General features: G+C 51.1%; 10 protein-coding genes across 10 annotated transcripts; 6 read left to right on the forward strand and 4 right to left on the reverse strand.

Annotated features, from left to right (window-relative positions):
- Nucleotides 1-24: 24 nt before the first annotated feature.
- Nucleotides 25-1,178, forward strand: P174DRAFT_18895 (F1F0 ATP synthase subunit f). Its single transcript, XM_024821275.1, has 6 exons — nt 25-87; nt 171-223; nt 297-311; nt 459-609; nt 670-735; nt 787-1,178. Exons 2-6 carry the CDS (start codon nt 176-178, stop codon nt 810-812), a joined length of 306 nt encoding a protein of 101 aa, XP_024687074.1. The 5' UTR covers nt 25-87; nt 171-175; the 3' UTR covers nt 813-1,178.
- P174DRAFT_436895 (uncharacterized protein) lies at nt 787-6,344 on the forward strand. Its single transcript, XM_024826150.1, has 6 exons — nt 787-1,259; nt 1,673-1,917; nt 1,973-2,222; nt 2,275-2,445; nt 2,507-4,247; nt 4,349-6,344. Exons 1-6 carry the CDS (start codon nt 1,253-1,255, stop codon nt 5,844-5,846), a joined length of 3,912 nt encoding a protein of 1,303 aa, XP_024687075.1. The 5' UTR covers nt 787-1,252; the 3' UTR covers nt 5,847-6,344.
- Nucleotides 6,345-6,746: 402 nt separating this feature from the next.
- P174DRAFT_416216 (NuA4 histone acetyltransferase complex catalytic subunit ESA1) lies at nt 6,747-8,670 on the reverse strand (the record flags this gene model as incomplete). Its single annotated transcript, XM_024824477.1, has 6 exons — nt 6,747-6,905; nt 6,976-8,138; nt 8,197-8,231; nt 8,296-8,360; nt 8,461-8,488; nt 8,588-8,670. 6 exons carry the CDS (start codon nt 8,668-8,670, stop codon nt 6,747-6,749), a joined length of 1,533 nt encoding a protein of 510 aa, XP_024687076.1.
- Nucleotides 8,671-9,058: 388 nt separating this feature from the next.
- On the reverse strand, nt 9,059-11,625 carry cef1 (putative cell division control protein (Cdc5); the record flags this gene model as incomplete). The annotated part of the gene is made up of 4 exons (XM_024821786.1): nt 9,059-11,033; nt 11,087-11,430; nt 11,508-11,541; nt 11,600-11,625. The coding sequence occupies 4 exons, from the start codon at nt 11,623-11,625 to the stop codon at nt 9,059-9,061; spliced, it is 2,379 nt and encodes a 792-aa protein (XP_024687077.1).
- A 293-nt stretch (nt 11,626-11,918) lies between these two features.
- Nucleotides 11,919-14,741, forward strand: P174DRAFT_508743 (Nop53-domain-containing protein; the record flags this gene model as incomplete). The annotated part of the gene is made up of 5 exons (XM_024831487.1): nt 11,919-12,112; nt 12,188-13,123; nt 13,176-13,377; nt 13,795-14,081; nt 14,135-14,741. Exons 1-5 carry the CDS (start codon nt 11,979-11,981, stop codon nt 14,739-14,741), a joined length of 2,166 nt encoding a protein of 721 aa, XP_024687078.1. The 5' UTR covers nt 11,919-11,978.
- Nucleotides 14,742-15,058: 317 nt separating this feature from the next.
- Nucleotides 15,059-16,064, forward strand: P174DRAFT_382024 (ribonuclease H2 subunit C; the record flags this gene model as incomplete). The annotated part of the gene is made up of 4 exons (XM_024823104.1): nt 15,059-15,346; nt 15,417-15,494; nt 15,551-15,768; nt 15,879-16,064. Exons 1-4 carry the CDS (start codon nt 15,190-15,192, stop codon nt 16,062-16,064), a joined length of 639 nt encoding a protein of 212 aa, XP_024687079.1. The 5' UTR covers nt 15,059-15,189.
- Nucleotides 16,065-16,481: 417 nt separating this feature from the next.
- On the forward strand, nt 16,482-17,731 carry P174DRAFT_399327 (putative mRNA decapping hydrolase; the record flags this gene model as incomplete). The annotated part of the gene is made up of 3 exons (XM_024823867.1): nt 16,482-16,563; nt 16,653-17,309; nt 17,375-17,731. The coding sequence occupies 3 exons, from the start codon at nt 16,482-16,484 to the stop codon at nt 17,620-17,622; spliced, it is 987 nt and encodes a 328-aa protein (XP_024687080.1). The 3' UTR covers nt 17,623-17,731.
- Nucleotides 17,732-17,917: 186 nt separating this feature from the next.
- Nucleotides 17,918-19,050, forward strand: P174DRAFT_436901 (cysteine proteinase). Its single transcript, XM_024826151.1, has 4 exons — nt 17,918-18,123; nt 18,185-18,291; nt 18,408-18,619; nt 18,729-19,050. Exons 1-4 carry the CDS (start codon nt 18,072-18,074, stop codon nt 18,880-18,882), a joined length of 525 nt encoding a protein of 174 aa, XP_024687081.1. The 5' UTR covers nt 17,918-18,071; the 3' UTR covers nt 18,883-19,050.
- Nucleotides 19,008-20,542, reverse strand: P174DRAFT_19100 (MT-A70 family). Its single transcript, XM_024821279.1, has one exon. It carries the CDS (start codon nt 20,503-20,505, stop codon nt 19,138-19,140), a length of 1,368 nt encoding a protein of 455 aa, XP_024687082.1. The 5' UTR covers nt 20,506-20,542; the 3' UTR covers nt 19,008-19,137.
- Nucleotides 20,543-21,264: 722 nt separating this feature from the next.
- P174DRAFT_363440 (putative RNA binding protein Jsn1) lies at nt 21,265-24,888 on the reverse strand (the record flags this gene model as incomplete). The annotated part of the gene is made up of 2 exons (XM_024821922.1): nt 21,265-24,574; nt 24,650-24,888. The coding sequence occupies 2 exons, from the start codon at nt 24,886-24,888 to the stop codon at nt 21,265-21,267; spliced, it is 3,549 nt and encodes a 1,182-aa protein (XP_024687083.1).
- Between the last annotated feature and the right edge of the window lie 109 nt (nt 24,889-24,997).

Below are 24,997 nucleotides of genomic sequence, written 5' to 3' on the forward strand. Positions count from 1 at the left end.
ACCGCTCATCCGACAACCCGCGATCTCAGAGGCACATCCTCACTACTTCGTCTTTATCGATTGTACGGTTCACTCGCCTGTTCTTAGGTAAGTAGAAGTGCTACATGGTGTTCATATTCCTATTATCATTCAGAAGCGCCACCGGAATATTAACGCAGATTCAAAATCAGACAAGATGAGCTACATCGCCCGCCGAGGTCTCTCGACCTTGATCCCCCCCAAGGTAAGGAAGAATATCAAATACCCAGAGATTGCGTTTGTTCGACTCCAGTGAAGACATGCTGATTGCTTTCTAGATTGCTTCTCCCAATGTGAGTCACCTTATGGCGTCCCCTCGATTCTCTTTACGTCCTTCAGTACCCTCCTTCTCCAGTAAAGGCTTTTCACCACGACCTTGAGCATCCATCGCAAACAAACACCGGCTCTCCTTATCATGCAATGACTGACATTTTACAAAGGCCATCGGTGCCGCTAAGGATGCCGCTCGCATGGAGCGCGTTGTGAACTTCTACGCCAGACTCCCTCGCGGTTCCGCTCCCGACGTTAAGCCCACTGGCCTCATTGGACGCTACCAGGCTCGTTACTTCGGCAAGAACCCTTCTGCTGCCCGTGAGTAGTTCCGGACGACTTGAGTTTGTACACGGCGATTACTGATCTTAATCGCTCCAGCTCTTGCCCACGCCATTGGTGGTATCCTTCTCATCGGCTACAGCATGGAGTACTACTTCCACCTTCGTACGTTTTCTTTTCGACCATGAATATTCTTCGCGTTGCTAACAGTTGCAGGCCACCACAAGAACCACCCTCACTAAATGCTTCACTTATGTGTGGCTTGCGGAGGATCTGTGTATATACCAGCGAACCTAGATCGAAGCAATGTAGAAGAGGCATACCTCCAGCCCAGTTGCTCTGGCCTTGATGCCGGCTTTTTCTCTTCTAATTCCCGTTGATTATGTACACAGCGACTGTCGCGGTGCATTGGTCGGTTGCGTAGTAGATGAGGTGTAGATGTAGGATATGGAGTGTCGCCGATCCCAACACCACCCTTTGTTTCTCCAGTCATTTATATGTGAAATTTTGAGGACCGGAAGACCAAATACGCAAGATCATTTTCAATTTTAAATATCTTAGCGACAGTGAACGATCCGCTTGCCTGTGACACATCTCATCCTTCCGGCTCCAGCCACAAGATTTTGACTCTTTACTTCATTTTCGGCCCACGCTAACCCAAAACAGCCACCTCACCTCCAACATGAGCCGTCACCCATGACTGCAGCCATCACCCGGTCATCAAACCTGAGAAAGACAACTCTTATTGCGACCTCCCATTTGGGATTTCTTGGGCAGTGGCGTTTAGTATTATATCGCATCTATTTCGCCTGCCCGTTCCTTTCGGGCTTTATTTCCAGCCCTTGGATTTGTGCACTTCCCACCGCGCACTTAGTCTCGTCGTTTGGAGCTTTTCCCCCCCAAGCTCAAACAACTCAGCTATCAGTCTAAACGTGGCGATTCTTGATACCTGGTAATAGGTATTTCTCCTAACGTTTCCTCTGTGCCTTCTATGAGTTATATGGCTTCTGCGGCGACTATCCCAGCATTCACAGTTACAAGACCAGTGTCTAACAGATGTCGCAACCTGCGGATCTCACAGACTCGGGAATTGTTATGGCAGAGCAGAGCAGCCACGATGTGGTAAATCAGACCCTGTCGGGCGGCGAGCCTTCGCCTTCCGACGTTCCTGCGAGCACCAAAGACAAGATCTCTGCTGGAGGGGACGTGGGGGAGACTCAACATACCACCGCAACAACACAGACCACGACTGAAACGAACGATCCACAAAGCCAACCAGAGCCCAGTTCTTCCGACACATCACTCGCGAAGAATGAGACAGAAAACGAGTCTGAACGACCATCAACAGTGAGTCTCTACACGAACGAATATGAAAGTGAATGCGCTACTGAACGGGTTATAGGAAAAGGATATCTCAAAGCAGGGGCCCGGGCCAGTTGCCACGCGAGCACTCGAAATGAACGGGGTAGCCTCGGTGTCGGATGCCGGAGAAGACACGGCTTCCCAGGGTGGCTCGGAGTCAGATGCCAGTCGAACAGACGGTAAGCGTGTGGGCTCGAAGAAGCCGACAACTTTCAAACCCGTTTCTTTCGCCAAATTTTCCGTGCCCAAAGCCCCGGGAGCGCTTGCTACGGCTAAACCGTCTGATAAAGGTACAGACAACCTCAACTTCGTTCGAGTAATTTGTCTACTAACTTGACGTAGCCCCCTCGTCTTTGACTACACCGTTGGGCGGTCCATTGCAGAGCTCTCGTCCGCGCTTGGTGGCCAAGACGACCAGCGGCCTCCGTGACTCGCTCTCAAAGTCAGGAACAGGTGCAGGCAAGGCTGGTGCGGGTGGACCTGATCCAAATCAGGTCTGGAACAAGAATAGACGTAAGGCACTGCTTGTCCTTTCTTGGGAGAACAACCCCTCTCTAACGTCCGAGTTTTACAGCCGTGCAACCTACGCCACCCAAGCACTTGACAGATGAGGAACTCAAGCAGCAATACGGAATTCATATGACCTCTCGCATCCAAGAAGATGGTGGTGGGACCGAGGCGAAATGGGCCGATATCGATGACGACGAAGACGACTGGGCTCCTGAGACGATCGAATGGACTGATGGCACCAAGACGAGCCTTACTACTCATACGGAGGCAGTACACGCTCCCGGCCAAGACACCAAGACGGCGAATGAAGCGAAGGTCGATTCTCCTGCACCAGAGCAAGCCCCTGCCATTAAAGAGGTGACCAAGATCGTCACGAAGCCCACAACGACTATCGGACCCAATCCTACCGTTCTCAGGCTTGGCGCAAATGCGGAAAGGCAGGCGAAGAGCGCAACCATCTTGTCGAAAGGACCAAACGACAAGGCATCCTTGTCGTCCACGAGCCCAGCTCCTCCATCTAAATCACCTTGGGCCCCACTGCCGCCTGTTGAAAAGGCATCCCCAGTGATGCCGCCTGTTCAAGTTCAACCTCCCGGCCGTGCTCCTGTCAGAGAACACCAAGTTAGCGAACCGCCTACCGGAATTGTCCACCCAAAGGAGATTGCGGCGGATGACTTCAATCGATCGTGGAAGGACACGCACTCTGGAACAACTCGTGAATTGTACAACTCTAGATCGGGTCGCTATGAGCCTGTACCAGAGAGGAAAGCGCCGTGGCGAGCTGAGCAGCAAGGCTTCCGCCCTTCTTCTCTTTTACAGCGGCCGACACCAGGTGAGCAGGCAGGACCTGCGGAGCCTTCTCCAGCATTCCAAACTCATCGGTCAAGTGGCCAAGATGCCGGGCATTGGACGCGTCGGCGAACTTCATCCAACGTCAGCGGAGGAAGTGGGAGCTTTGGACGTCGGATGTCGATCGGCCGCCCTGATGGGCCGCAGAGAACGTTTGAAGCAAGAAGAGGCTCGCAGGTCAATGGAATCATAGACCCGTCCCTTCAGAACAGAGAGTCGGTGCATCCGAAGGACGTATCTATGCACGAGGCTTCCTCGGCCCGCCATCCACCAGGTCCAACATGGCCTCCACGTGCAGCTGCGGGCCCGCCGGACAGTGTCGCGAACGCACCTCGAGCTGCGTCTCAGTCATCTGTGCCTCCGGCTCCAGAAGCTCAGGATGCTACAGCGCAAGCGCCGCAGGAAGATCCCGTCGCGATGCAGGAACGTATCATGAAGGAAAAGCGACTTGAAGCTCGGCAGCGCAGGTTAGAGCAAGAAGAGAAGGAGGAAGCTGCAAAACGTGAAAGAATTCGACAGAAGCTGGAGGCACTGGGTCCACCGCCCGAGAAACCAAAATCCAAAAACAAGGAGTCTCTGGAAGGTGATAAAGCGGAAGCCAAGGCGTCCCTGACCGTCACGCAAGCAGCACAATCCCCTCCTAAACCCCCGGTACCAGAGCCAACTGGCGAACCGAAGCAATACGGGATGATGAAAGTCCATCATCCCGACGCCGTCAAAAAGCTCGTCGCCGCGAATGAAAAAGAACGAGCTGCTGAACGGTCGGCTCCCGCGGTCAATGCTCGACGTCCTGCTTCGCCAGCTCGCGATCCTAAACTGGAGGCTACCACAGGACCTCAGGAGACTAGCGATTTTCGGCAGTCCCGTCTTCCTGAGAAATTGCCCGAAGCAACAATTGAAGAGCCGAGTTCCCAATGGAAGAGTAATCTTAGTACTTCGAGCTCATATTCCCCTTGGTCTTCGAATACCAAACTCGGAGCCGCCTCTTCTTCTATTGCCAATCCCTGGAAGCCTCTCAGTAACGATAAGACCCTGGGTAATGGCATATTTGATCAAGCCCTCGGGGCTTCCCGTCGAGAGACATCTCCCTTCGTGGTCCTCTCGGCCTCGACCAACCTGCAATCTCTTCTGGCCCACAACCGTTTTCTGCCCCCTCTCGACCCCAACAAGAGCCTACGTCAATCTCTCCTTTGCCTTCTACCGATGTTCGACATGCGCAGTACGACTCTATGACCCCGGTTGTCCGACCAGGGCCAATAGGGCCTCCAAGTGTACACCAGTCTCATTGGCAACAGGAACCGCGTGTTACCGGTACTACCGCTTGGAATAATTTTCACGCGGTTGCTGCTAAACGTGAAGCGGAAGAGAATGAGAAGCTCCTAAACGAGATGAACACAATGCGGGATAGCCAGCCTTTGCATGCCACATTCAATGAAACATGGCGACAGGTCCGCACTGGCGACCAGAGTGGACAGAGGCAGGTTGTCGGTATTCATAGGCCAACCGACACTTCAAGTTCGATCTCCAACCATCTGCCTGGTTTCGATCATCCTGTCGCGACTCTACCCTTCGCTGATACTCATGCTCGTCCACTGAACAGTGTGCCAGTTCGCAGTTCTCGATTCTTCCCTCAGGCCACGGAGCAATATAAACGGCCGGCCTTTGAGGAAGATGAGCATTTCCGAAGCCCGTCTCCACCACCACCAGAGGAACTGTCGAGTCATCCAGTATATATGACTGATTCTACCCGACCTTTGGTCCACCTTCCCGCCCCTAAACCCATTGTCAAACTACCGCCGAAAATCGTTGCGCCGCCACCACCTCCTACATTTGCTTCTATGGTTGCCGCTCCTCCTCGCGTCCCAGCTCAAGCTCAACCCATCTCAGCTGCAACCTCCTGGCAGGAGAAGATCAACTGTCTTTTCGGCAAGAAGACTGTACATGAGAAGAAAAATGCTTTGGCAGTCACGTCAGCATCGAAAGAACCTCTCGATGTCCAGCTTCATATTGCTGCAGTGTCTGTATCTCTCCCCCTTCTTGCTGAGAATATGACTCAAGTTGGCGACGGAATAGCCAGCGCCAAGCAAGTCGAAGAGACTGAGGAGATCTTCGAGGATCGCGAAGCAGGTTCTTTGCCTGTTGTTCGAGTTCCCAATGCTGCGCCTCCAGCAGCTTGGCATGCCGCTCCAGCACCGTCCCAATCCCGGTTACGGTTCAAGAGTCTCAAGCCGATGCAAATCCACAGCATCGAGCCTTTTATTTTGGGCCTCGGTGACAGGGATTCATCTGGCAATTTTCGGGTGTCCATCCGCTTCCCCGGCGCTATCGCTGCGAAAACCGTGACTCTTCCAAAGAAGGCAGGAAGCCAAAATCCTCGACAGCGCGGGCCTTCGACTTTCAAACCACGAAAGAATACAAAAGCTCGGGAAGGTCCTGGAAACTCTAATACCAAGAAGACAGCCACTACTCAGCAGAACGGCGGCAGCGCCTCTTCGCCCCGGCATCAACCGCGGAATACAGCGTGGGCACCGCGCACAATTAGCGCATCTCACTAAGCTGGTCCAGCTTATTCATGTGGAGGAATGCGCCTCTATTCTTCGAAATTACGTCTGTTAGCTCTGCCGTGGCAATTCTCGGGTTTCGGATATTCATTCAGCGGTTTCTTCGGTATCTGGTGAGCAACGCATATGGGATATCGAACGGGTTTGCGTTTGCCTTGAACTTCTAGTACTCTTCTCAATGTCCTTTGCATCGTACATTATCCTCATCAGTACTCGATTCGAAGTAACAGTCTCATGGTGAGAGACACAACAGTCACATATAACATTCTCTTCCTCATACACCGACATCACTTCAACCTCGATTCTCAATCGATCAGTCGATCTTCGTGCTACTTAATATGTATCATTGTCCGTGCAGCTGTTCTATCACTTATTTTTCGAGGTCTTCCTGGTAATTCAGAAAAGGCATCAGACAGCTCCTCGTATTATTTCAGTGTCGGAATCAATGCAAGATGAAACAAACACTCAACCAGTGCTGTATTTAAGTTCGGCTATGTAGCTTTGTGCTCATTGATTCGGTCAGCAGCATTTCCAGGACCCATAAAGGAATATACAGACTGAGAGTAAGCAGTAGCTCTTTACGTTGTATAGGTTCACTCAGACGCCATAAAGTATAGCTACGTCTGTTGGCTAACCGAACCAGGATGGCAGGGGACAGAATCAAAAATCGGTATACTCTAGATGCTTTGCAAATATGGACAAAATGTGATATTCAGACATACGCCCGTCACCTTAGACATTGGAAGTGATAATACACACATCGCTTGAAGGGGAACACCTTTTTCTCCATGGGACCCGAACTCCAGCCCAGCGTCACCCAACCGTAGTAGACCCAAACACCGTTGCTGAAAAGACACAGTAGAAAGGAAAGATTTCGTGAGACAAACATGATCATCACCAGTTCCATGTCCGGCTTGAAGCAGTGAACACGGGAGGTTTCCACTGAAGGCGTGCTGGATCGATCTTGCGAGCTCCCTTGAGCTTCTCTTTTTCGAGACGCTTCCTGTGCTGTTCAACCACATAGTCGGTGAGAACGATGACCCAGTTCCCTTTCTACTAGGTAGTCAGTTAACTGTTTTAACGGTATATCAAGCTTCAAGTGGGATGGGGTGGGGGCGCATACATAGTACCGCAGCATGTTCAGGACGACCAGGGTCTCATGGACGTCTTTCTCAGTCATCGAAGTTAATAGAGCGAGCTCATTCTCACTGACTGTTTCTCGTCCAGGTTCCATGAGTATTTCGACGAGCGTTTCTCGCCAGTATTGACGGTAACCCAGTAGACCAAGGTCACTGAGCGGCTTTTCAGGAGAGCCGAGCTTTCCCTCGCGCTTGCTGAGCTCATAGCTGAAGGAGATAAGCAGCCGACCGAACCCACGCCGTTGGTACTGAGGTAGTGTCAAGATACAAGCCAAATTGTAGCCTTCCGCGGAGTCCTTCTCCTTGGAGAAGTAGCCCACAAGATGGCAGCCAGTCTCGTCTCTCGTGCACATACAGTAGAAGAGGAAAGGGTCGACATCGTAGTATAGGGTTTTGTGATCAAGGAAGAGTTTGCTCAGCAGACAAAGGTTACGACACCACGTCCGCTGACGGCGGCCATCAACTTCGAAAAAAGAGATGTAGTCATCGCGGTATATCTCGTTGCCAGGAGGATGGACAAGCGTGCACTTTGTACGGTGGCGCTCAAAGGCCCGTTTGTCGTCGAAATAGCTCAGACAGAACTCGTCGATATAGATGATATCAACGTCTGAGAAGGAAGCGGGATAAGGCGAGAAGTACCAGGGCTCAATGTCGTATTTGCCCATTTGAAGACGATTCAAATTACGAACACGATGGATTTCCGTTGGGTTCTGTGTCATACTACCACTCGTTCGCAGCCGTTCGATCTCTTCTTCGCGCGACATGAGTCCCATCGCTCTCTCCTCTTCTTTGAAGCTTTTGCCGTCCGTGAAGCTGACGTCAACCATTTCAACATCATCAGACTCCGCCTTAGGGGTTCCGTCCGTTGAGATGGCCTCTGCAGTGACGATAGGCATATTGAGAGGAGTTCCGTCACGGTTCTCTTTGCCACCTGCCTTGGACGGACGTTGCGCCTTGCCAACATTCACATTCTTGCCTGTGAGAAGATCTGGAGTGGCAGAGACATCACGACTATCGGCTCTCGCACGCTTCTGCGCATTTTTGCTCGGCGCTTTGTTACCAGCACCGGTCTTCTTCTTCTCTGGTTTCTCCGGCTGAGGCCACTCAACTTCATGAGATAGGTCCAGTCGAGAAGCGTCAATCCATTCTAATTGGATACATCAGATTGTACACTTCGAGATGCATAAGGACAGCAGGATACTCACCATCTAGACGTTTATTGAAATCGACATAGTGGACACTGTACATATCATCAGCATGAGGAACCCCGGTACGACCAGAAGAGCTCAGGGTTGAGAACGCACTAGAAGCTAGGACCATCTTTACGCTGCCTGATCGACAGAATTTCTGCTTTTCTCAACTCGCCATCCTATAGCAAAGCAAACATCAGCAACCACATTCACTCCCGTTCAATGATGTCACGTGATAACATATCGAACGATGCTGGAAGCAATGGAGGAAGAACTGACCTTGTGTACCATCGCCTTGACACCGATCCTATCGCCATGATTAGTCTATGCGACCGATAAAAGTCATATAGGAGACTCTAAAAAAAAAAAAATTTTCTCGAGATCCAACAGCAAGATGTCAACTTACCGGATGGTGGTGAGGGTGGCAAAGCCCTTCTCGACAGGGTCAGGAGTCCCAGTGACCTCCCCTTGAGAATCCCGAACTCCCATGGTGATTTAGACCCAAATCTTAACAGTTTGGAGATGTCTCTGTGACAAAGAACCTGGTTTGGACGACGTGCACGATGAACTATCTGATTCTTTCGCAGGAGTTGATGGAGGTTTGGTTCTGTGAAGCAGCCCGGGAGACCGCCTTTGAACCGGCCTTTTCACTGTCCGCTTTTGGCAACCTCAGAGTGAGGGAGTGACCGTAGTGCACAATCTGTTCATCACCGAGTAGGATTCAGGATCTGCCTGAGTTCGGGTCTGATACTGAGTATATATGAAGGGAGAGGTTCCACACATACTTCTTACTACCATGAATTATGAACTGTCTAATAGTAAGAGAATCAGAATAGTGAACTAGTTTACATCCTAGGTATCAGATATCCCTGTGCCTTCAGTGCCACCCATTGACAACGGCCTCTGTCCCAGCAACAAGCTCATCCAGCTCCTCCTTTCTGATCCTGTACGTTTCTTGAGCTTCCCGCTCTCTCTTCAGAACGAAGGCAACATCGTCACGGAGCTTCTCGAGCCTTCGCGAGATAGCGGATTCTTCGGATATTTGTAGGGTCTGGAAAGAATTCAACTCATCCTTCGAGTTTTCTAGAGCAGAGCTGGCCTCGACAATCTTGGTTCGAAGGGTCTTCGCGCGGTTCTGATAGCCGCCATAGTGCAGCGCCAGCTTCTTCTCAAGCTTGTTTCCTCGCTCTGCTGTAGCTAGCAGAGAAGCCTGCACATTCTCGAAAGCGTCAATCATTCGCTGTTCTTGTCGGTACATATCCTCCTCTTCATCGTCGTCACCGTAGTTGGCGAGCCCTGGGAGGGTGCTGGAATGCGTTGACGACCAACGATCATCAAAACCTTCCAGCCATTCCTGTTGCTGATCAGACGAAGCAACTTCCGCTACAATGGCAGCACGCGCTGCTTCGATGAGTTCATCGTCAAGTCGCTCCAGTTTCCGTGCCTTGCCTTCAACCTTGCCATTGGGAAGGCGGAATTTTTGAGCGTCGTTGGCAATCAACAGAGCGGCTTCCTTAGCGATCATGCCATTGATGGGATCGGTAACCTGTGAGGCACGCGCCATCAGAGCATCGATATCGAGGACACTCGGACGTGGCAGTCCCCGCTGATAAACTTGGGTCTGGCGTTTCAACTCAGCTTGCGCAGCTCTCTCCCGTGCCTCTCTCTCTTTCCGATCACGCTCCGCAGCATCCTCTTCAGAAATCTCCGCCGCAGCAGTGGGCTCTGCAGACTCCGAGGGAAGTTCCTCGAGTTCCCATTCGGTTTCCTTAGGCTTCGGGAGCGACGACAACTTGCTACGAATACCTTGACTGACGGCTTTCTGGTGTAATCTGATATCTCTCGGTGTGGTGCCAATCAGCTGTCCGCCTTCCATCTGATTGAGCGCGAACTGATCTCTAGGAGTTCTGAGTGGGGTTGCCCCTGGCCCGATCCCACCATGCAATGGAGTCGCTCCCAAAGCATTGGCTTGTCGGAAAGGAGTCGCCATTGGATTAGGCGTAACGATCTGTTGTCGCCGAGGAGCGATGCCATCAAAACCAGTAGAAGAACCTCCTTCGTGCAGAGGCGTATTCTCACCACCCAACAAAGATGATTGCGTTTCAGTCAGGGCTCTGATATTTCGGATCTCATTGGCGATATGATCCTCCTCTGGCGGCGCTCGTGGTGTCCTAATCGGCGTCCCTCCGACGATAGAAGTGTAGTTACCGATCAAACCTCGAGTTGTTTCTTCGTCTCCAGACATCTTCTTGGCCCTGTCTCCAGCCATGCCCATTTTGATAATGTCCTCCATTTCGCTTTCGCTCACTTGAGGAGTTGGCAGGACAAGAGCTCGTCTCTTACTGCTCTGCTCAGCCTCGCGGATCTTCTGCATTTGACCGGCCCTTGCGGCAGCAGCGAAAGCGGAGCTACCATTCTTGTCGTTCTTTCTCTTCTTCCTGTCCGCGTCTTCTTCCTGATCTCCTTTTCGCTTGTTCGCAAGTTGTTGTTTTCGAGGATCAAACATTTCTCGCTGTCTTTCGTTTCGAGATTCCTCCTCCATGGTATCGTAGAATCCAGGTGCTGCTGGCTTCTCAAATGGGATGTCCGCGTTATAGTCCATTTCACCCTTCTTACGGGTAACAACCTTGATATTGATGCCAGCATTTTTGAGTTCACGACGTTTTTGCAGGACAGCTAGTCTTCGGGACTCTTCGAGTTGCCGCTCTCTAGCCTTGCGCTTCGCCTTTTTTCCTTGGGTGTTCGCCAAACGAGCTCGAGCTTCACTCAGCATTTCCTTCTCATCTTCGTCGAGATCAATCGTGTCGGGACGGGCAGGTTTCGATTCCGGATCGGGATCTAATTCACCGGGTCTTCAAAGTTATTAGCAAAGCGAACGTCTTTTCAATTCAGTGCGACTTCATACCTTAACCGTCTCACATCGTCCGCACTAGGCGCAGCCGCCTCGCCGCCAGAGGGACCTCCCAAGCCCAGCTCATCGTTTTCCCGGGCCTCGGCTTCATCTAGCAATTTCTGATAGCGTTCAAGGCACTGTGTTGCTGTCCTTCCGACAATAGGGGCGATTGTACGCCATTGTGTTGGCATCAACTTCGCCAGATGCAGCAGCTTCTCGTCTTCTTCCCTCGACCATTCGACCTTGCGAATACCAGGGTCCAACCACTCTACCCATCGTGCTTTGCATTGCTTAGGGGTCTTCCTCGCAAGGAGCGAAGAGACTCGCGCCCATTGGTTCAGGCCATACTTGGATACCTAGACGAAAGAAAGCCGTGTCAGCTCACACAAACTCTATCGGCCGTCCTCCAAGTAAAGTAGAACGCAAGACATACAGCCGCCCGGAGAACTTCATCCTCAATATTGGTCCTAATCACCCATTAGCCATGCCGAGTTACTCAGAATCGAAAGGCGCAGATAGACTTACCAGACTCCTCCTTTGACAACGGGCATGGCGAATGTGGTCGTTCAGCGCGAACGGTTTCCACCAACAAAATTGGGTGCTAATATACAAATAAAAGGACCTTTGAATTTCTCTGATGCAGTAAATGAAACTGCACTGGCCAGAGTCGATGGAGAATCGACGCCGTTCAGAAAGAGAGATTCAAGCAGGAAGGTCTAACTTGAGCACACCAGTTACGCCGCAAAGGAACCTTAGCGCGGCAGCCGCCCTAGCGTCGCCCCCGCGATACCGCATTAGGTAAGCGGGTCCAGATTTTTGGAATTTCTTCAGATCATTATCGCAGCGACAAAAAAGACACAGACTACAATTTGACAATTTGAATCTGACTGCAAAGGGCTTCATAATGTCGGCCGTGGTCGAAGCTCCAAGTCAATTCAAGCAGCCTTCCCGTAAGGGCAAGAAGGCCTGGAGAAAAAATGTCGACGTTACGGAGGTCCAGGAAGGCCTTCGTCTTCTGAAAGATGAAGAAATCAAAGGGTATGTGCCCTCGAATGGACCCTTATCTAGAAGCCTTTTCCGATCTTATATGCTGATCTAAGTCCTTCTATACAGTGGTGTCCTAGCAGAAAAGCCTTCAGAAGAATTGTTCGTCATCGATAAGAAGGGCTCCGCCGAGATCAGAGATGCATACTTCAAACAGCACAAGCCTCTGAAGGCCGATGAGATTCTAGCCCAGCGTTCTGCAATTCCTGCAGTGGATACCCGCAAACGTTTGAACTCAAAAGTCACAGACGGTGTGATCGAACCGAAATCCAAGAGGCACAAGAGCGACTGGGTCACCCGCAAGGAATGGCTGCGCTTGAAGCAGGTGGCCAAGGAAGCGAATCCGACTCAGAAGGCGGAAGGAAGCGAACTTTACGACCCTTGGGCAGATGCTGAAGACCCAACACCTGTTGAAGATCCTCAGTTTGATTACCTCGAGAAGCCCAAGCCCAAAGCTGCACCTCCCACGATCAAGCAACCTCCGATTTCACTTGCCGCGAATGGAAAGCCAATCCCGTCTGTTCGTACACCAGATGCTGGCATCAGTTACAACCCGTCATTTGAGGATTGGGATCGTCTTCTCCAAGAAAAGGGGCAAGAAGCCGTAGAGGCTGAGAAGAAGCGCTTGGAAGAAGAGCGAAAGGAGCAAGAGAGGCAACGCCTTATTGCCGAGGCACAAAATGATGACGGCGAAGTCAAATCTGATGATGAGAGTGCCTGGGAGGGATTCGAAAGTGAATATGAGAAACCAGAGTGGCTGAACAAGAAACGTCCGGCGCGGAAGACGAAGGCAGAGAGAAATAAAATCAAGAGGCGCAAGGAGGCCGAGAGGAAAGCTAGATGGGAAGCCAAGATGAAAGAGAAGGAAGAGCAACTTGAGCAAGCCAAGGCTATCGCGGAACAGGTGCAGCAGAGACAACTCGAACGCAGCCAGGAGTCTGGGGATGATTCTTCGGAAGAAGGAGATGATGTCGCCTTGAGGCGTAAGCCATTGGGCAAAGCCCGGTATGTTTTTCTTCTTGATTTTCGGATCTCACACGTACTGACTTGGCAACAGTGTGCCCGAGAAACCTTTGGAGGTTGTACTCCCAGACGAACTTCAAGACTCATTACGTCTACTGAAGCCGGAAGGAAATCTGCTAGATGACCGCTTCCGCACGTTAATAGTGCAAGGAAAGCTGGAATCTCGCAAACCGGTGACACAGGCCAAGAAGGCGAAGAGAAAGCTGACGGAGAAGTGGACATACAAGGATTTCAAGGTCCCAGGATTGGATATTTGATAATTAGGTTTCCTTTTTCGCACTTCAGAAAAGCGTGTTGCTATGAACTGGCTTTGCAATATAGAAATCATTCCACATTCTCAATCTCGCAATTGGCCTTAGTCACTCAACCTACTGTTTTTCTGTGCCCTCAATGCTAAAGGTAGATCTAGTATGGGCTCTATAAAGCCATGCATGTTCGAGACTAAAATGGTTGCCTGAGTGGGGCCTAAGGTTGTCCAAATTTTTAGCGCATCTATCTAATCGCCGATTTTTTGGAGAAAGATATGGAATGCTACAATCATACCCTTCTCAACACCATTTTCTCTTTCACTCGGACAATCATGATGCTTTAGTATCGCACATACCTTTGGCATGGACGTCAATAATCTTTCCAGTAATTGGAAGAAACTTCAGGAAACGCTGAAAAAACAAAGCGCTTCCTCGGCCTCGAAGAAACGCAAGACATCAGACCGCGAGACTCAAAATGTTACGACCAAGAAGCAGAGAACAGAGACAATAGAGCGCAAAAAGGCTTCATTAAAGAAGAGAAGAATGTCCGAGGGACAAGAGCATGGAGGGGACAAGAGCGCACAGGAATCTGTGGTGAAAACTATTTCCCGCAAAAGCTCTACGGCTACGGTCTCCGAGCAATCGCGGACTGAGTCCAAGCCAGCAAAAATTAACGAGGGCCGTTCACCTACGTTAGTAATTTCTATCCTATATATACTACCTGTGTCATCTAACCTCTCTTCAGCGCAGAAATAGGTAAATATGTCGCTATGGACTGCGAAATGGTGGGAGTCGGTCCCAACCCCGATAACGATTCTGCCCTCGCGCGTGTCAGTATTGTCAACTTCAACGGCGAACAAGTTTATGATTCGTACGTCAGGCCCAAAGAGATGGTTACAGATTGGCGGACACATGTGAGCGGCATTTCTCCCAAGCACATGGCGGAGGCTCGATCTCTCGAACAAGTCCAGAAGGACGTCGCAGAGATTCTTGACGGACGCATACTCGTTGGGCATGCTGTGAGCAATGATTTGGATGCTCTTCTTCTGGGCCATCCGAAGCGCGACATCAGAGACACAAGCAAGCATCCTCCTTACCGAAAGATCGCAGGCGGCGGCTCTCCACGCCTGAAAATGCTGGCGTCGGAGTTTCTAGGCTTGAATATCCAGGACGGCGCGCACTCTAGTGTCGAAGATGCGAAGGCTACAATGCTCCTGTATAGACGAGATAAAGAGGCCTTCGAGCGGGAACATTTGAAGAAATGGCCAATTCGCGTCGTCATCGACAAAAAGGAGAATGGCGAGGACCAGAAGAAGAAAAAGAAGAAGAAGAAGAAGCCTCGTAAGAGGTAGTCAAAACCTCATAGCTGCAGTTGGAGACCTTATATACCCCTAGACTTCCGTCTCTTGTGTACATATCGCATCATCCATTATTTTGAAGGACCAGCTTCGAATAATCAGATAACTCAGGAAAAATTCTCTCTATTTTGATTACAATTCAGTATATAACCCCTCATTCTCATTTCCATCCGTAGTCCAGCATCATTACATATTTCCGCTTGTCTATAGTACGTTGAATCTGCAGCAATTTGACCGTTTTGGGATGGCGCATTTCCTATCCACTTAACGCGGCAACGCGTCGTGTCAGCTTGTTCCGCAGAACAACCACGCTGCTCCAACAAAACATCCCTTATAAAAGTGCAGGCATTGAACAAGCGCCAATTAATTTCTAACTCCTCTTCTGATTGCCTTGCAACCTGCATACAGTACTCAACAAGTCTTCCCGTCGGCTGCTCTAGAAATGTTCGCAATCCAAGAATCTCAAAAGCAGTCATCTGCAGCCGGAAATGAGAAGTCGATGGAGAATTGCACTCCTAATATTCTTCCCTGTAGAATCCACTATGATGGGTTCGTCGAGTCGCTAGAGCGTTTCTGGAACCCCGTATCGGATGAGAAAGGTAAGCGTTGTGTTAGGCATACGGAGTCATTCTTCCCTCGATCTTCGTCTGTCTGCTAACATTCAGGTAGACGAACCTCTACAGACTGCTTACTTCCGAGGACGCAGACTTCGAGGCCGACGTGTTGCAATTCCGGAAGGCTATCAAGGTACGACCTGCATCTGCGGAGCATCGGTAGTACAATATGTTAACCTAGCCCTACAGGAGTAGTTGTGCAGCCTACTGAGAGTGTTCTACCGCCTAAGAGAAGGGACACTGGGTATGAGGCCGAGGATATTCAAGTCGAGCAAGAAGAGCCGACAAAGATTCTGGAAAAGCAGGCTACTTTTGACGAATTTATGGTCTGGGGCCATGAAGAGTTGCCGGCGGCCGATGATGCTTTCGTCAAGGGAGTCGAAGAGTGGTTGAAGATGGCTGAAGCGGTATGCAGAGACAACCACTGATCGGACTGGTGGCTAACCTTCAACCTAGTTGCATACGCAACCCAGCGACTCAAAGACAAGTTCCACTTGAACTCCCAGTGGTATTTAAGCTGAACCAATGGCTTGTCACCACTCGTCCGAGCCTGGGATGCAGGCTCAGCCTCAGTGATCAGTTGTTGCGGCGCTGGCCGCTCGTAGGTGCAATGAGCGATATGGGCAACATCGTTCGAAGTAACAACCAATTGCTAGCTCGAGTTCTTTCCAACTCGGGTTGGCGGATGGGTGCCAGACTCTAAGTACTGAGTCATGCGTAATGTTGCCCTAGAAAATCAGCCGCGCTTTTTAGGTCGACTTCTACTGCCGTCTGATGGAAGCAATGCCCTGGAAACTGCAGCCCGGCAACGAGATTACACCGCTGTAATAAGGTGTCCACGCTGTGTCGCTGGAAAGGCGATGCGACTGCCGGTATCTGCTAGCGATACAGTCATCAAGACTCTTCATTCTCAGCCTAGTGCCCTGTCTACAGCATTTTCTGCATAGAAAATTTTACGATTCATACTGCAGATGTTACCTGCATTCGTATTGATAAGATAAGCTCTTGACCGCCTGATTAGTGTAGGTTCTGCCCGAACGATTTGGGGTAGGGATAACATTGAAATTCCCAACTGCTGCCGTGATTGTTTTTACGATCAAGTGCCTTCTTCCAGTTCACAATGCAGATTCTCGACAGTGGTGAGAGGATCACCCCTGAGGCTTTAATTCCCAATTTTGAAGTCCACAGACTCCTCAAGCAAGGTATAGATCATCTCCGCTCAACTTCAGACTCACAAAGCAGGGTGTCTCTGATACCCTTCGCACCATATACTGAATATGGAACTTTGTAGATCAAAATGGTCGCCGTATTGCCATACTCGGATCTATTGACGGCAAGCAAGGCATCCTGATCGCAGAGCGGGCAGCATTCGCAACCGAATCCCCCGAAGTCCTTAAGGCATTCCACGCTACAATCAGCGGAGTAAACAATCTCGGCGACAATGACATATACCGATGGTACTTGGCGAATTCAGGCGCAGGCCAGGGTGAACAGCAGTTTCATGATCTCAAACTGAATCTCATCTGGCCTTGCACGGAAAAGCACATCAAAAAGTACTCTGATCAGCAACTACGCATGGTGACCGAGACGCCGGAGATCTACCGTGATTATGTGCGGCCGTATATGAGCGCTCAACGGGAGGAAGGGAGACTGAACTGGGTCTTTAACATCCTTGAAGGCCGGACGGAGCAGGAGGATGTGATTTTACGGGACGCGGGTGAGGGTCCCGATGATGGGTTCCTGATGCTCCCTGACCTCAACTGGGACAGAAAAACGATGAGCTCTCTGCATCTGCTCGCTCTTGTGCAGCGACGAGATATCTGGAGTTTGCGTGATCTGAAGAAGAAGCATATCTCTTGGTTACGGTATCTGAGGCAGAGGCTGCTTGAGGGAACAGTGAAGATGTATCCAGAATTGGAGCAGGACCAGCTCAAGCTGTACGTTCATTGTAAGTATTATTCAATAGGGTGGTTTTGCCTGGGTCGACGGAATGTGTACTAATTGCGATGCTAGACCAACCGACCTACTACCACTTTCACATCCACGTGGTCAACGTCATGCTTGAGGCGGGTGCAACACAAGCAACAGGGAAAGCCTTTGGGCTGGAAAATCTCATTTCTCAATTGGAGACTCTGTCTGGGGACCAGGATGCAAGCATGGCGGATGTCAGTTTGACATACTACCTCGGAGAAGCCAGCGATCTGTGGACGAATGTCTTCTATCCACTGAAGAACGGGTCGAAGCCAGCAATTGGGAACTGAGAGTGCGATAGTCATGACTGATGATACTTAGAATTATGCTAGAACACGTTGAACGTTCGTTATATGAAGGAGAAATGTCCATTATATTAGATAGTATTCTGAGCAAATCCACTCACAACTGACGCTCCCAAGTACCTTTATGCTCCCAAAAAGCTGTATCTATTGTGTTCCTGAAATTGCGTATAGCTCGTTGTTTCCTAGATAAGCCAAGTAGGTGGAGGCGTGCGATAGTTTCAATATGTATTTATTTCCCGAAACGGAATATCTTCAACCCCGCAAAGCGACGTCAATCACCCCTCACTGCGCAACTGTCAGTTCCATCTTTTTACAAACCCCCAACAATCCTTCCATAATCTTTTTTTTCGACAAAAATCCGAGCTCAAATTCAATCTGTAATCTACAAAGCTTTCGATCAATAGTTTACAAGACACTTCAACAATCGACCCATCATGACAGAGCATGTGGATGTCCCCAACACAAACAAGGCCTTCGTGCCTCTTGGTAAGTACCATATCTCCAAGCTCATCGATGATCCATAGTATAAATGCTAATACCCTCGCAGAAAACAACCCCGAAGTCATGTCCCACCTCGTCCACCAACTGGGCCTCCCACCCACCCTAGGCTTCACAGACATCTACTCAATCGACGAGCCTGACCTCCTCGCCCTCGTCCCCGCCCCTCACACGCTCTCCTCCTCGTTTTCCCCGTCACCCCATCCTACGAAGCCTCCCGCGTCGCTGAAGACGGACCTTTACCCGAATACAACGGCTCCGGCCCCGGAGAGCCAGTAATGTGGTTCAAGCAGACGATCCGCAACGCCTGCGGGCTGATTGGACTCCTGCACGCCGTAGCAAACGGCGAACCGCGCAAACATGTCGTCCCTGGCTCTGATCTGGACACTCTCCTACGTGAAGCGGAGCCGCTGGGTCCCATCGCCAGGGCGGACTTGCTGTATGAGAGTAAGGCGTTGGAGAGTGCGCATGCGGACGCGGCGCGGTTGGGGATACGGCTGCGCCGCAGGCGGAGGATAACGTCGATTTGCATTTTGTGGCGTTTGTGAAGGGGTCTGATGGGCGGCTGTGGGAGCTTGATGGGAGGAGGAAAGGGCCGTTGGAGAGGGACGGTTGGCGGATGATGAGGATGCGTTGAGCGATAAGGCGCTGGAGTTGGGGGTCAGGAGGTTTCTGCAGACGGAGGTTCGGGTGGGTAATCCGGATTTGAGATTCAGTCTAGTTAGCCTGGGGCCTTCTTTTGATTGAGGCTGTTGACGAAGCCTTGATGGTGGTTGAAGTGGTTTATCATTGCGTGGTATGTTACGACTGTGTATAGTAGACAAATTGGAAGGCTATCATGCCTCGCCTAAAGGCGTCTCGGGCGTTGGAACTGTCTTCCCAGATAACCAGATACAGTGTATCAATGGATGTTGTTCGTACGCCAGATGGACCCTGAGGTCATGGTAGCTACACAAGACATGTACAACCGCATAGAATGCCACCACTGGAAGTACATAAACCTCAGGCTGCAACCCACCAATCTTCTGAATTGAACTTCAAAGCTTCATTCCCACAGGCCCACCAACCGGCAGTCAAATTACGCGCGAAAACTTCCAACGCAGAATACGCCATACAAGCATCGCCCGTCGTCGGGCCAGACCCTGACCTCGTGAAGAATACCTGCTCAAAGACCTCCTTGAGATTTGGTTTTCGAGAATGCACATCCGGCACGCCCGCGATGACCCTCCGCGTAATAGCATGGACGGTATCAGACGGCCGATCCATTCTCCTTCCAATAACAAGGATCTCATACGGCTTCCGCCATAGTCCGTCTAGCGGCGTGGTGGGCTCGCCCTTCGTCGTCGTTTTGATCCATACCCATTCTTCCTGCACAGACAACCCTGCTCCCTTAATGGCATCGTATGCAGCTCTGCGTGCTCTTGGCGCGTTGGTTATCCAGATTGCTGCGACGGATACACACTCCGGGTTATCCGATAGATGGATCTTCAGTATATCCCCTATGCGCTTAGACAGTAAGTCCACGTCATAATAGGACTGTGTTTGATAATGCCCGCTGCGACGAACGGAGCGGTTCGACCAGGGCGGGTCGAGGAGGATCAAGTTGAATTTGAGGTCCGGAGATAGACCCGGGATAGGGCCCTGGCTCGCCTCATCCTCTGCCGATAGCGGCAGCGAGCACAGCAAGAAAGTAGACAACGGGGGCACCAAGAAGACATGTCGATTCGCCGGCGTTACCTCACTGTGCTCGCTCTCAGCCTCCACCTTGCAGCGGACACCCAGCAACGCTTGCGCCGAAGACGTATTCCTAACCACAACGTTGCAAAGTTCCGGCCAGGATCCGAACTTATTTAATCCCGGCGACAGGATAACCGGCGGGCTAGTAGGAGCAGATACACCCAGCGCATCATCCGCTAAGCACCCATCCTCGCAAGAGGACGTTCTGCTCCATGCTCCATCTCGTTTCCTCTTCAGCTGCGTCTCTTCCTCTCGGACCTTTCTCTCGCGACACCAGTCTGCAGAGTCCGAGTGGGCGCGGCTAATCTCCTGCAATGCCACGCGAACCAGAGGATCAATGATCTCGGTCTGGTAGGCCTGCTCAGAGGCCGGAATTCTACTGAGGACTCTAGCCTTCGCAGCAGCTGATTTTGGCTCTGTGGATACTGCGTACGGCTTGTCTAGGGGTTCTGAAGATAAGAGAAGACGCTTTCTGTGATTATCTATCCCATTCCCGGCAGGGTAGTGATTGCACAGTGTGGCTCCCAACTGCACCGGTGAAAGTTCCTGTGCGGATGCGATCGACGTCGGGATGTCAATCAAGAAGATTGTTTTTCCTGCATTTTGGTAGAGGATAGAGTGTTGTGTCATCATCACATGGTGGTATCAGCTGGTTGTGTTTCCCAAGTTGGATGGTTAAAGTGTTGTTACAAGGGAAGGGAATTCGGCGACTACGTAGCATCATTGTTTTCAGAGCCCCCAAAGAGTCAGCAATATCAGCAGCACTAAATTGGAAGCTGCCACCATTAATAGGGAACAAATATGGAATTATACTGCATGCAGTGATGCGATTTAAAGACCTTTCACATTTAAAGTGTCTTGATAGCGACATAACATGGTGCATCTTACTTGCTGTACAGGCGTTACAATTCTATACATGAGAGATCGCTCATGACTGCACGTCACACATTCAAAAACTTATAAAGAACCTATAAAAGCCCTCTGCCTCTGACGGAGGCGGAAGAGCTCTCAAGGCAAGCAGCGGCAATAGCTGCCACCGATGAAACTATATTTGACAAAACTGATCATGACCGCACCACCGTATGCTCAGGTAACTGTCGTGATTTCAAGACTCGTTGACCGAGTATGAGACCAGCTATTCTCAAGCAGATACGAACTGCAATACTTTTCCACGTGTCATTCCTCTTCCCCCTCCCCGAGACGTGCCAGCGTCAGTCTAGGTATGTAGGGTCGTTTCGCTCCAGAAAAGCAGGTATTCCGTTTTTGATTTATGCTGAAAACAAACAGGAAGAGATAAATTTGTACAAGGCGTAGACTTTCATCACAAGGTTGGCCCAGTGTGTCGAATATGCAAAATCAACGCTAAGCAACACAGTTAGGTCATACACCATATCAATCGTTTCGAGATGAACTTACACGTCCGCGACGTCCCCCAGCCGACTGTCCAGGGGCCTGAGGTGTTTGCGAATAGAACTGAGGAGGGTACTGATACATCTGGGGCGTGCCCATGACAGGGCTGAACTGCTGAGGAGCAAAGGCCTGCTGGTTCAGCAATTGAGCGGATGTTCCAGGCATAGGAGCAGCCTGCCGAAGACCATCCACAGACGGTGTTCCGGCTGGGTAGCCAAAACTGGGGTTACCCAGAGTAGGGTAAAGACCAGCGGGCGAGACGCCCCGGGATTGGGCGGCTAGGTAAGCTTGGTACTGCAGCTGTTGCTGAGTGAGGGGCATCAGGGGATCCTGGATAAATCCAGCTCCATTCATTCCAGCAAGCCCATTGAGAGAGTTGACGGCACCGGTGGGGCCCATGCCGTTGACAGCGTTGATCGAGTAAGGGTCGAATGGCGTAGCACTTGGTTGCTGCTCAGAAATCGACCTTGTGTTGTCCATGTTTTGAGCGAGAAGACCGGGCGCGAACTGTCCATTATACTGCTTGTCCATGGTCGATTGTGCTTGCCGAGAAGTGGGACGATGCTGCTTATTTTCAGAATGACCTGAATGTTCTCGCCCGTGATGATTGTCCCGAGCGCCTCCACGTGAAGATAGTCCAACCTCATCCATGAGGCGCTTGTAGCCTTGGTTGGGAGTTGCCTTCAGTTTTGTGAGCACCTTTGCCACATTCTTCACGACTTCTGCGCGCATGGACTCGTCGAAGAAAGGCGTGGTCAAGACTTTGAAGATCAGTGTGGCCCCAGAAGTCTGGTCACTCAAGATCTTCTCCAAGACCTCATCCCCGGGGCTGAAGAATAACGCCCTTAAAACAATCTCACGAGCCTCGGGCTCGTTGCGCTGATTAATCACTTTGAGCACGGTCAGGTAAGCGACCTTGTGAGTGCACAAATGGACCAGATGAGGAACAAGTCGTGGGGCGAGTACGGTACGGCGACGAGGGAATGTGCAGGTGTCCAAGAACCAAGTTAGCAACAAGGCGCCGTTTGCATTCGTCGCGAGCTGTACGCTGTGAAGGGCGATGGCAGCCGCAAGCATCCGTTGCTGTTCTTTTGAGGCGTGGTGGCTCTCGAGACAGGCTCGCATGGCTCGAGCGCCGAAGCGTCCCTGAGCAATTTCCCACATACGGCTTAGCATGGTCTCGAAAATGAAGTCATTGAATGGAGCGCCAAAACGCAGGCAGCATTGTAAGACATAATTGCCGTATTGGTCAAGGAAAAGCGGCACAGTGTAGGGACGAAGAGCATCGACAATCATCTTCATCTGCGTGGGGGTCTTGGCGACATCGATGATCTTCTGAGCAGCCCAGGTACCATTCTTGTGAACACCTATCTCAGCAAAATGAGGCGCAATGGGAACGAGCATCTGTTCTTTAGTCTGCTCTGAGCAATACTCGAAGAGTTTCTGAACGACAGTGTTGCCCAGATAATCGGAGGACAGTTCCGCAATCTCTGGAAGCATTGCGACCGCAGTTTCCTCAATCTCCTGGATTGAACAAGCGCCGTTGTCTATCCTCTTGCGGATGTCTCGAAGACGTGGAGCATCGAACATCCTGGTCTGGCTGGGTTCAGGAATAGGAGGGATCTCGTCTTCGAAAGCTTGATATGCGATGGCTCGCTGAATAGCAGCAGTGATATTGAGTGTATCATCATCGGTAGCGCCAAATTCCTTGACAATCTGGATCATTTCCGGTTTAAGGTCAGGTAGGGCAGGAATTTGGGGCGCAGACGTGCCCACAGCGTCAGACTTGTCCTGGCCATCGGAAACACCAGACTTAAAATTCAGGTCGGGAGTGGGCGAAGACTGCACGCCGTTAGGCCCAGGGGTGCCAGATGCAGAGCTGCCAGGGACTTTGGCATAGCCTATCCGAACGGGGCCTGCCCCTGGGAAGATCTCCTTGCCATTAAGCAACGATTTGGCTTGCACGGCACTTTCCAGGCGCTCAAAGTTGACAAAGCCGCAGTTCTTGTGCGTCAAAACACGGGTAGACTCAATCTTGCCATACATGCCAAAGATCGCCTCGAGCGAGGTGACAGTCGTGGAGACTGGAATACTGCCAATCCACAAGGCTCGCGTAGGCCCATCTTGGTTGCTTTCGTCAGCAGCCTCTCCGCTCGCGCGAAGACCCAGGTTTTGGCCACCATTACCTCCGAGGTTCATCATCTGCACGGCTTCGGATAGCTCATCGTATTCACCGGTTTCGGCGATATGAAGATCCGCAGCACTGAAGCTGTTTTCGAGGCGAGACGGAGTGGCAAGATAGTTGCGAATTGAAGATCTCTGGGGAGGAGCTTCTAACACACCGGCCGTTCTTGCTCGCGGTCGGTTGACCGAAGCATGGTTGGCGAATGCTTGCACGGCAAGATTATGTTGATGGATCTGGGCCTGCGTCGCAGCCAGTTGAGCGGCTGTCGCTGCGGCAGAAGGGGTGACAGTGCCAGAAGGGATTTGAGAATAGCGAGTGGCATACTCAAGATCCTCATCGTCTGCGTATTTCTCCTTAGCATTGACAGAATAAGACCGGAACCGGTTGTTGTTTTTCATCATCGCCAGTTCAGCAAGCAGTGGCGGCAACGCAGATGCCTGTTGCTGTTCTTGTTGCTGCAAGAGAACATCGACAGATGGTCTTACAAGGTTGGCTCGTGCTTGTTGGGGGGTCTCCGCGAGTCCCAAATAGTCCAAAGTCTTTACATCGGTATCCGCAAGACCGTCTCTCGAAAATGAGGATTGGCTGGGTGATGCAGGACCCTCCGAAGACCGGATACTCGTCAGAGTCGTCGCTCGATCACGCGCACTCGACCAGTTCGTGGAAAACAAAGACGGCCCGAAAGGACTGGATGATGCAAGGTAATTTGTCCTCTGTGGCATTGAACCAGCTCGAAGACGCGAGAGGGTGCCCGCGTTGCTTGGACCGGCAGTAGTTGCTGCCCTCGCGCCAGTGTCGATGCCAGAAACGCCGGGAGGACGGAAGGGGCTTGTGGATGGTGTAGGACGAGAGGTTTGAGATATGAAGGTCTGTTGAAGGTTCGCCTCGTTCAAAACGCCAACGGGCGAAAAACGCGAAGGAACTGTGCCAGCCCTGGCACGTCTGGCGGGACCATTAATCGATCCGGTAGTCGTAGGTATCAAGTCAGGAAACCCTTCCTGGCTAGGAGACTCGGGAATATTTTCGCGCAACGGGGTCGAGTGGCCACTAGTAGGGGGGCCCCAGATACTCGGCGAAACGCCTTCTTCGGCTTGGATTTCTCGCGCACTAAGTATAGAAAAGAAGAATGATCAATACAGAGAACAAAGTCGCAAGCATGAGGTCTCGAATTTTGCAACTTACCGTTTCGAGTATAAGCGAGCGCCAAGCTCGTGAGAAGGGGATCCAGCCCCTAGCCTTGCGCCTCCAATTGATCCCCCTGCGTTTCCAATACCATTTGCAGGTCCAAATGCAGATTTGACAGCGGCAGATGCAGACAAGTCGCTAGGGGAACTGCGCCCCGTAGAAGTCCCAGACATCGGTTGGGTCGTTGGGATATAATTGAGGTTCATGTGACCCTCCGGTCGAGAGACGGGTAGCATTATATATTATAACCCTCCACCTGAGAAAGGCGAACTGCTTTTTCCAAGATGCAAAGCTGATAATATGCGTAAGCCAAAAATATTGTACCGGAGTGGCTGAGTATGACGG

Source organism: Aspergillus novofumigatus (genome assembly GCF_002847465.1).
Source record: "Aspergillus novofumigatus IBT 16806 chromosome Unknown P174scaffold_1, whole genome shotgun sequence".
In the NCBI taxonomy this organism is placed as follows: domain Eukaryota; kingdom Fungi; phylum Ascomycota; class Eurotiomycetes; order Eurotiales; family Aspergillaceae; genus Aspergillus; species Aspergillus novofumigatus.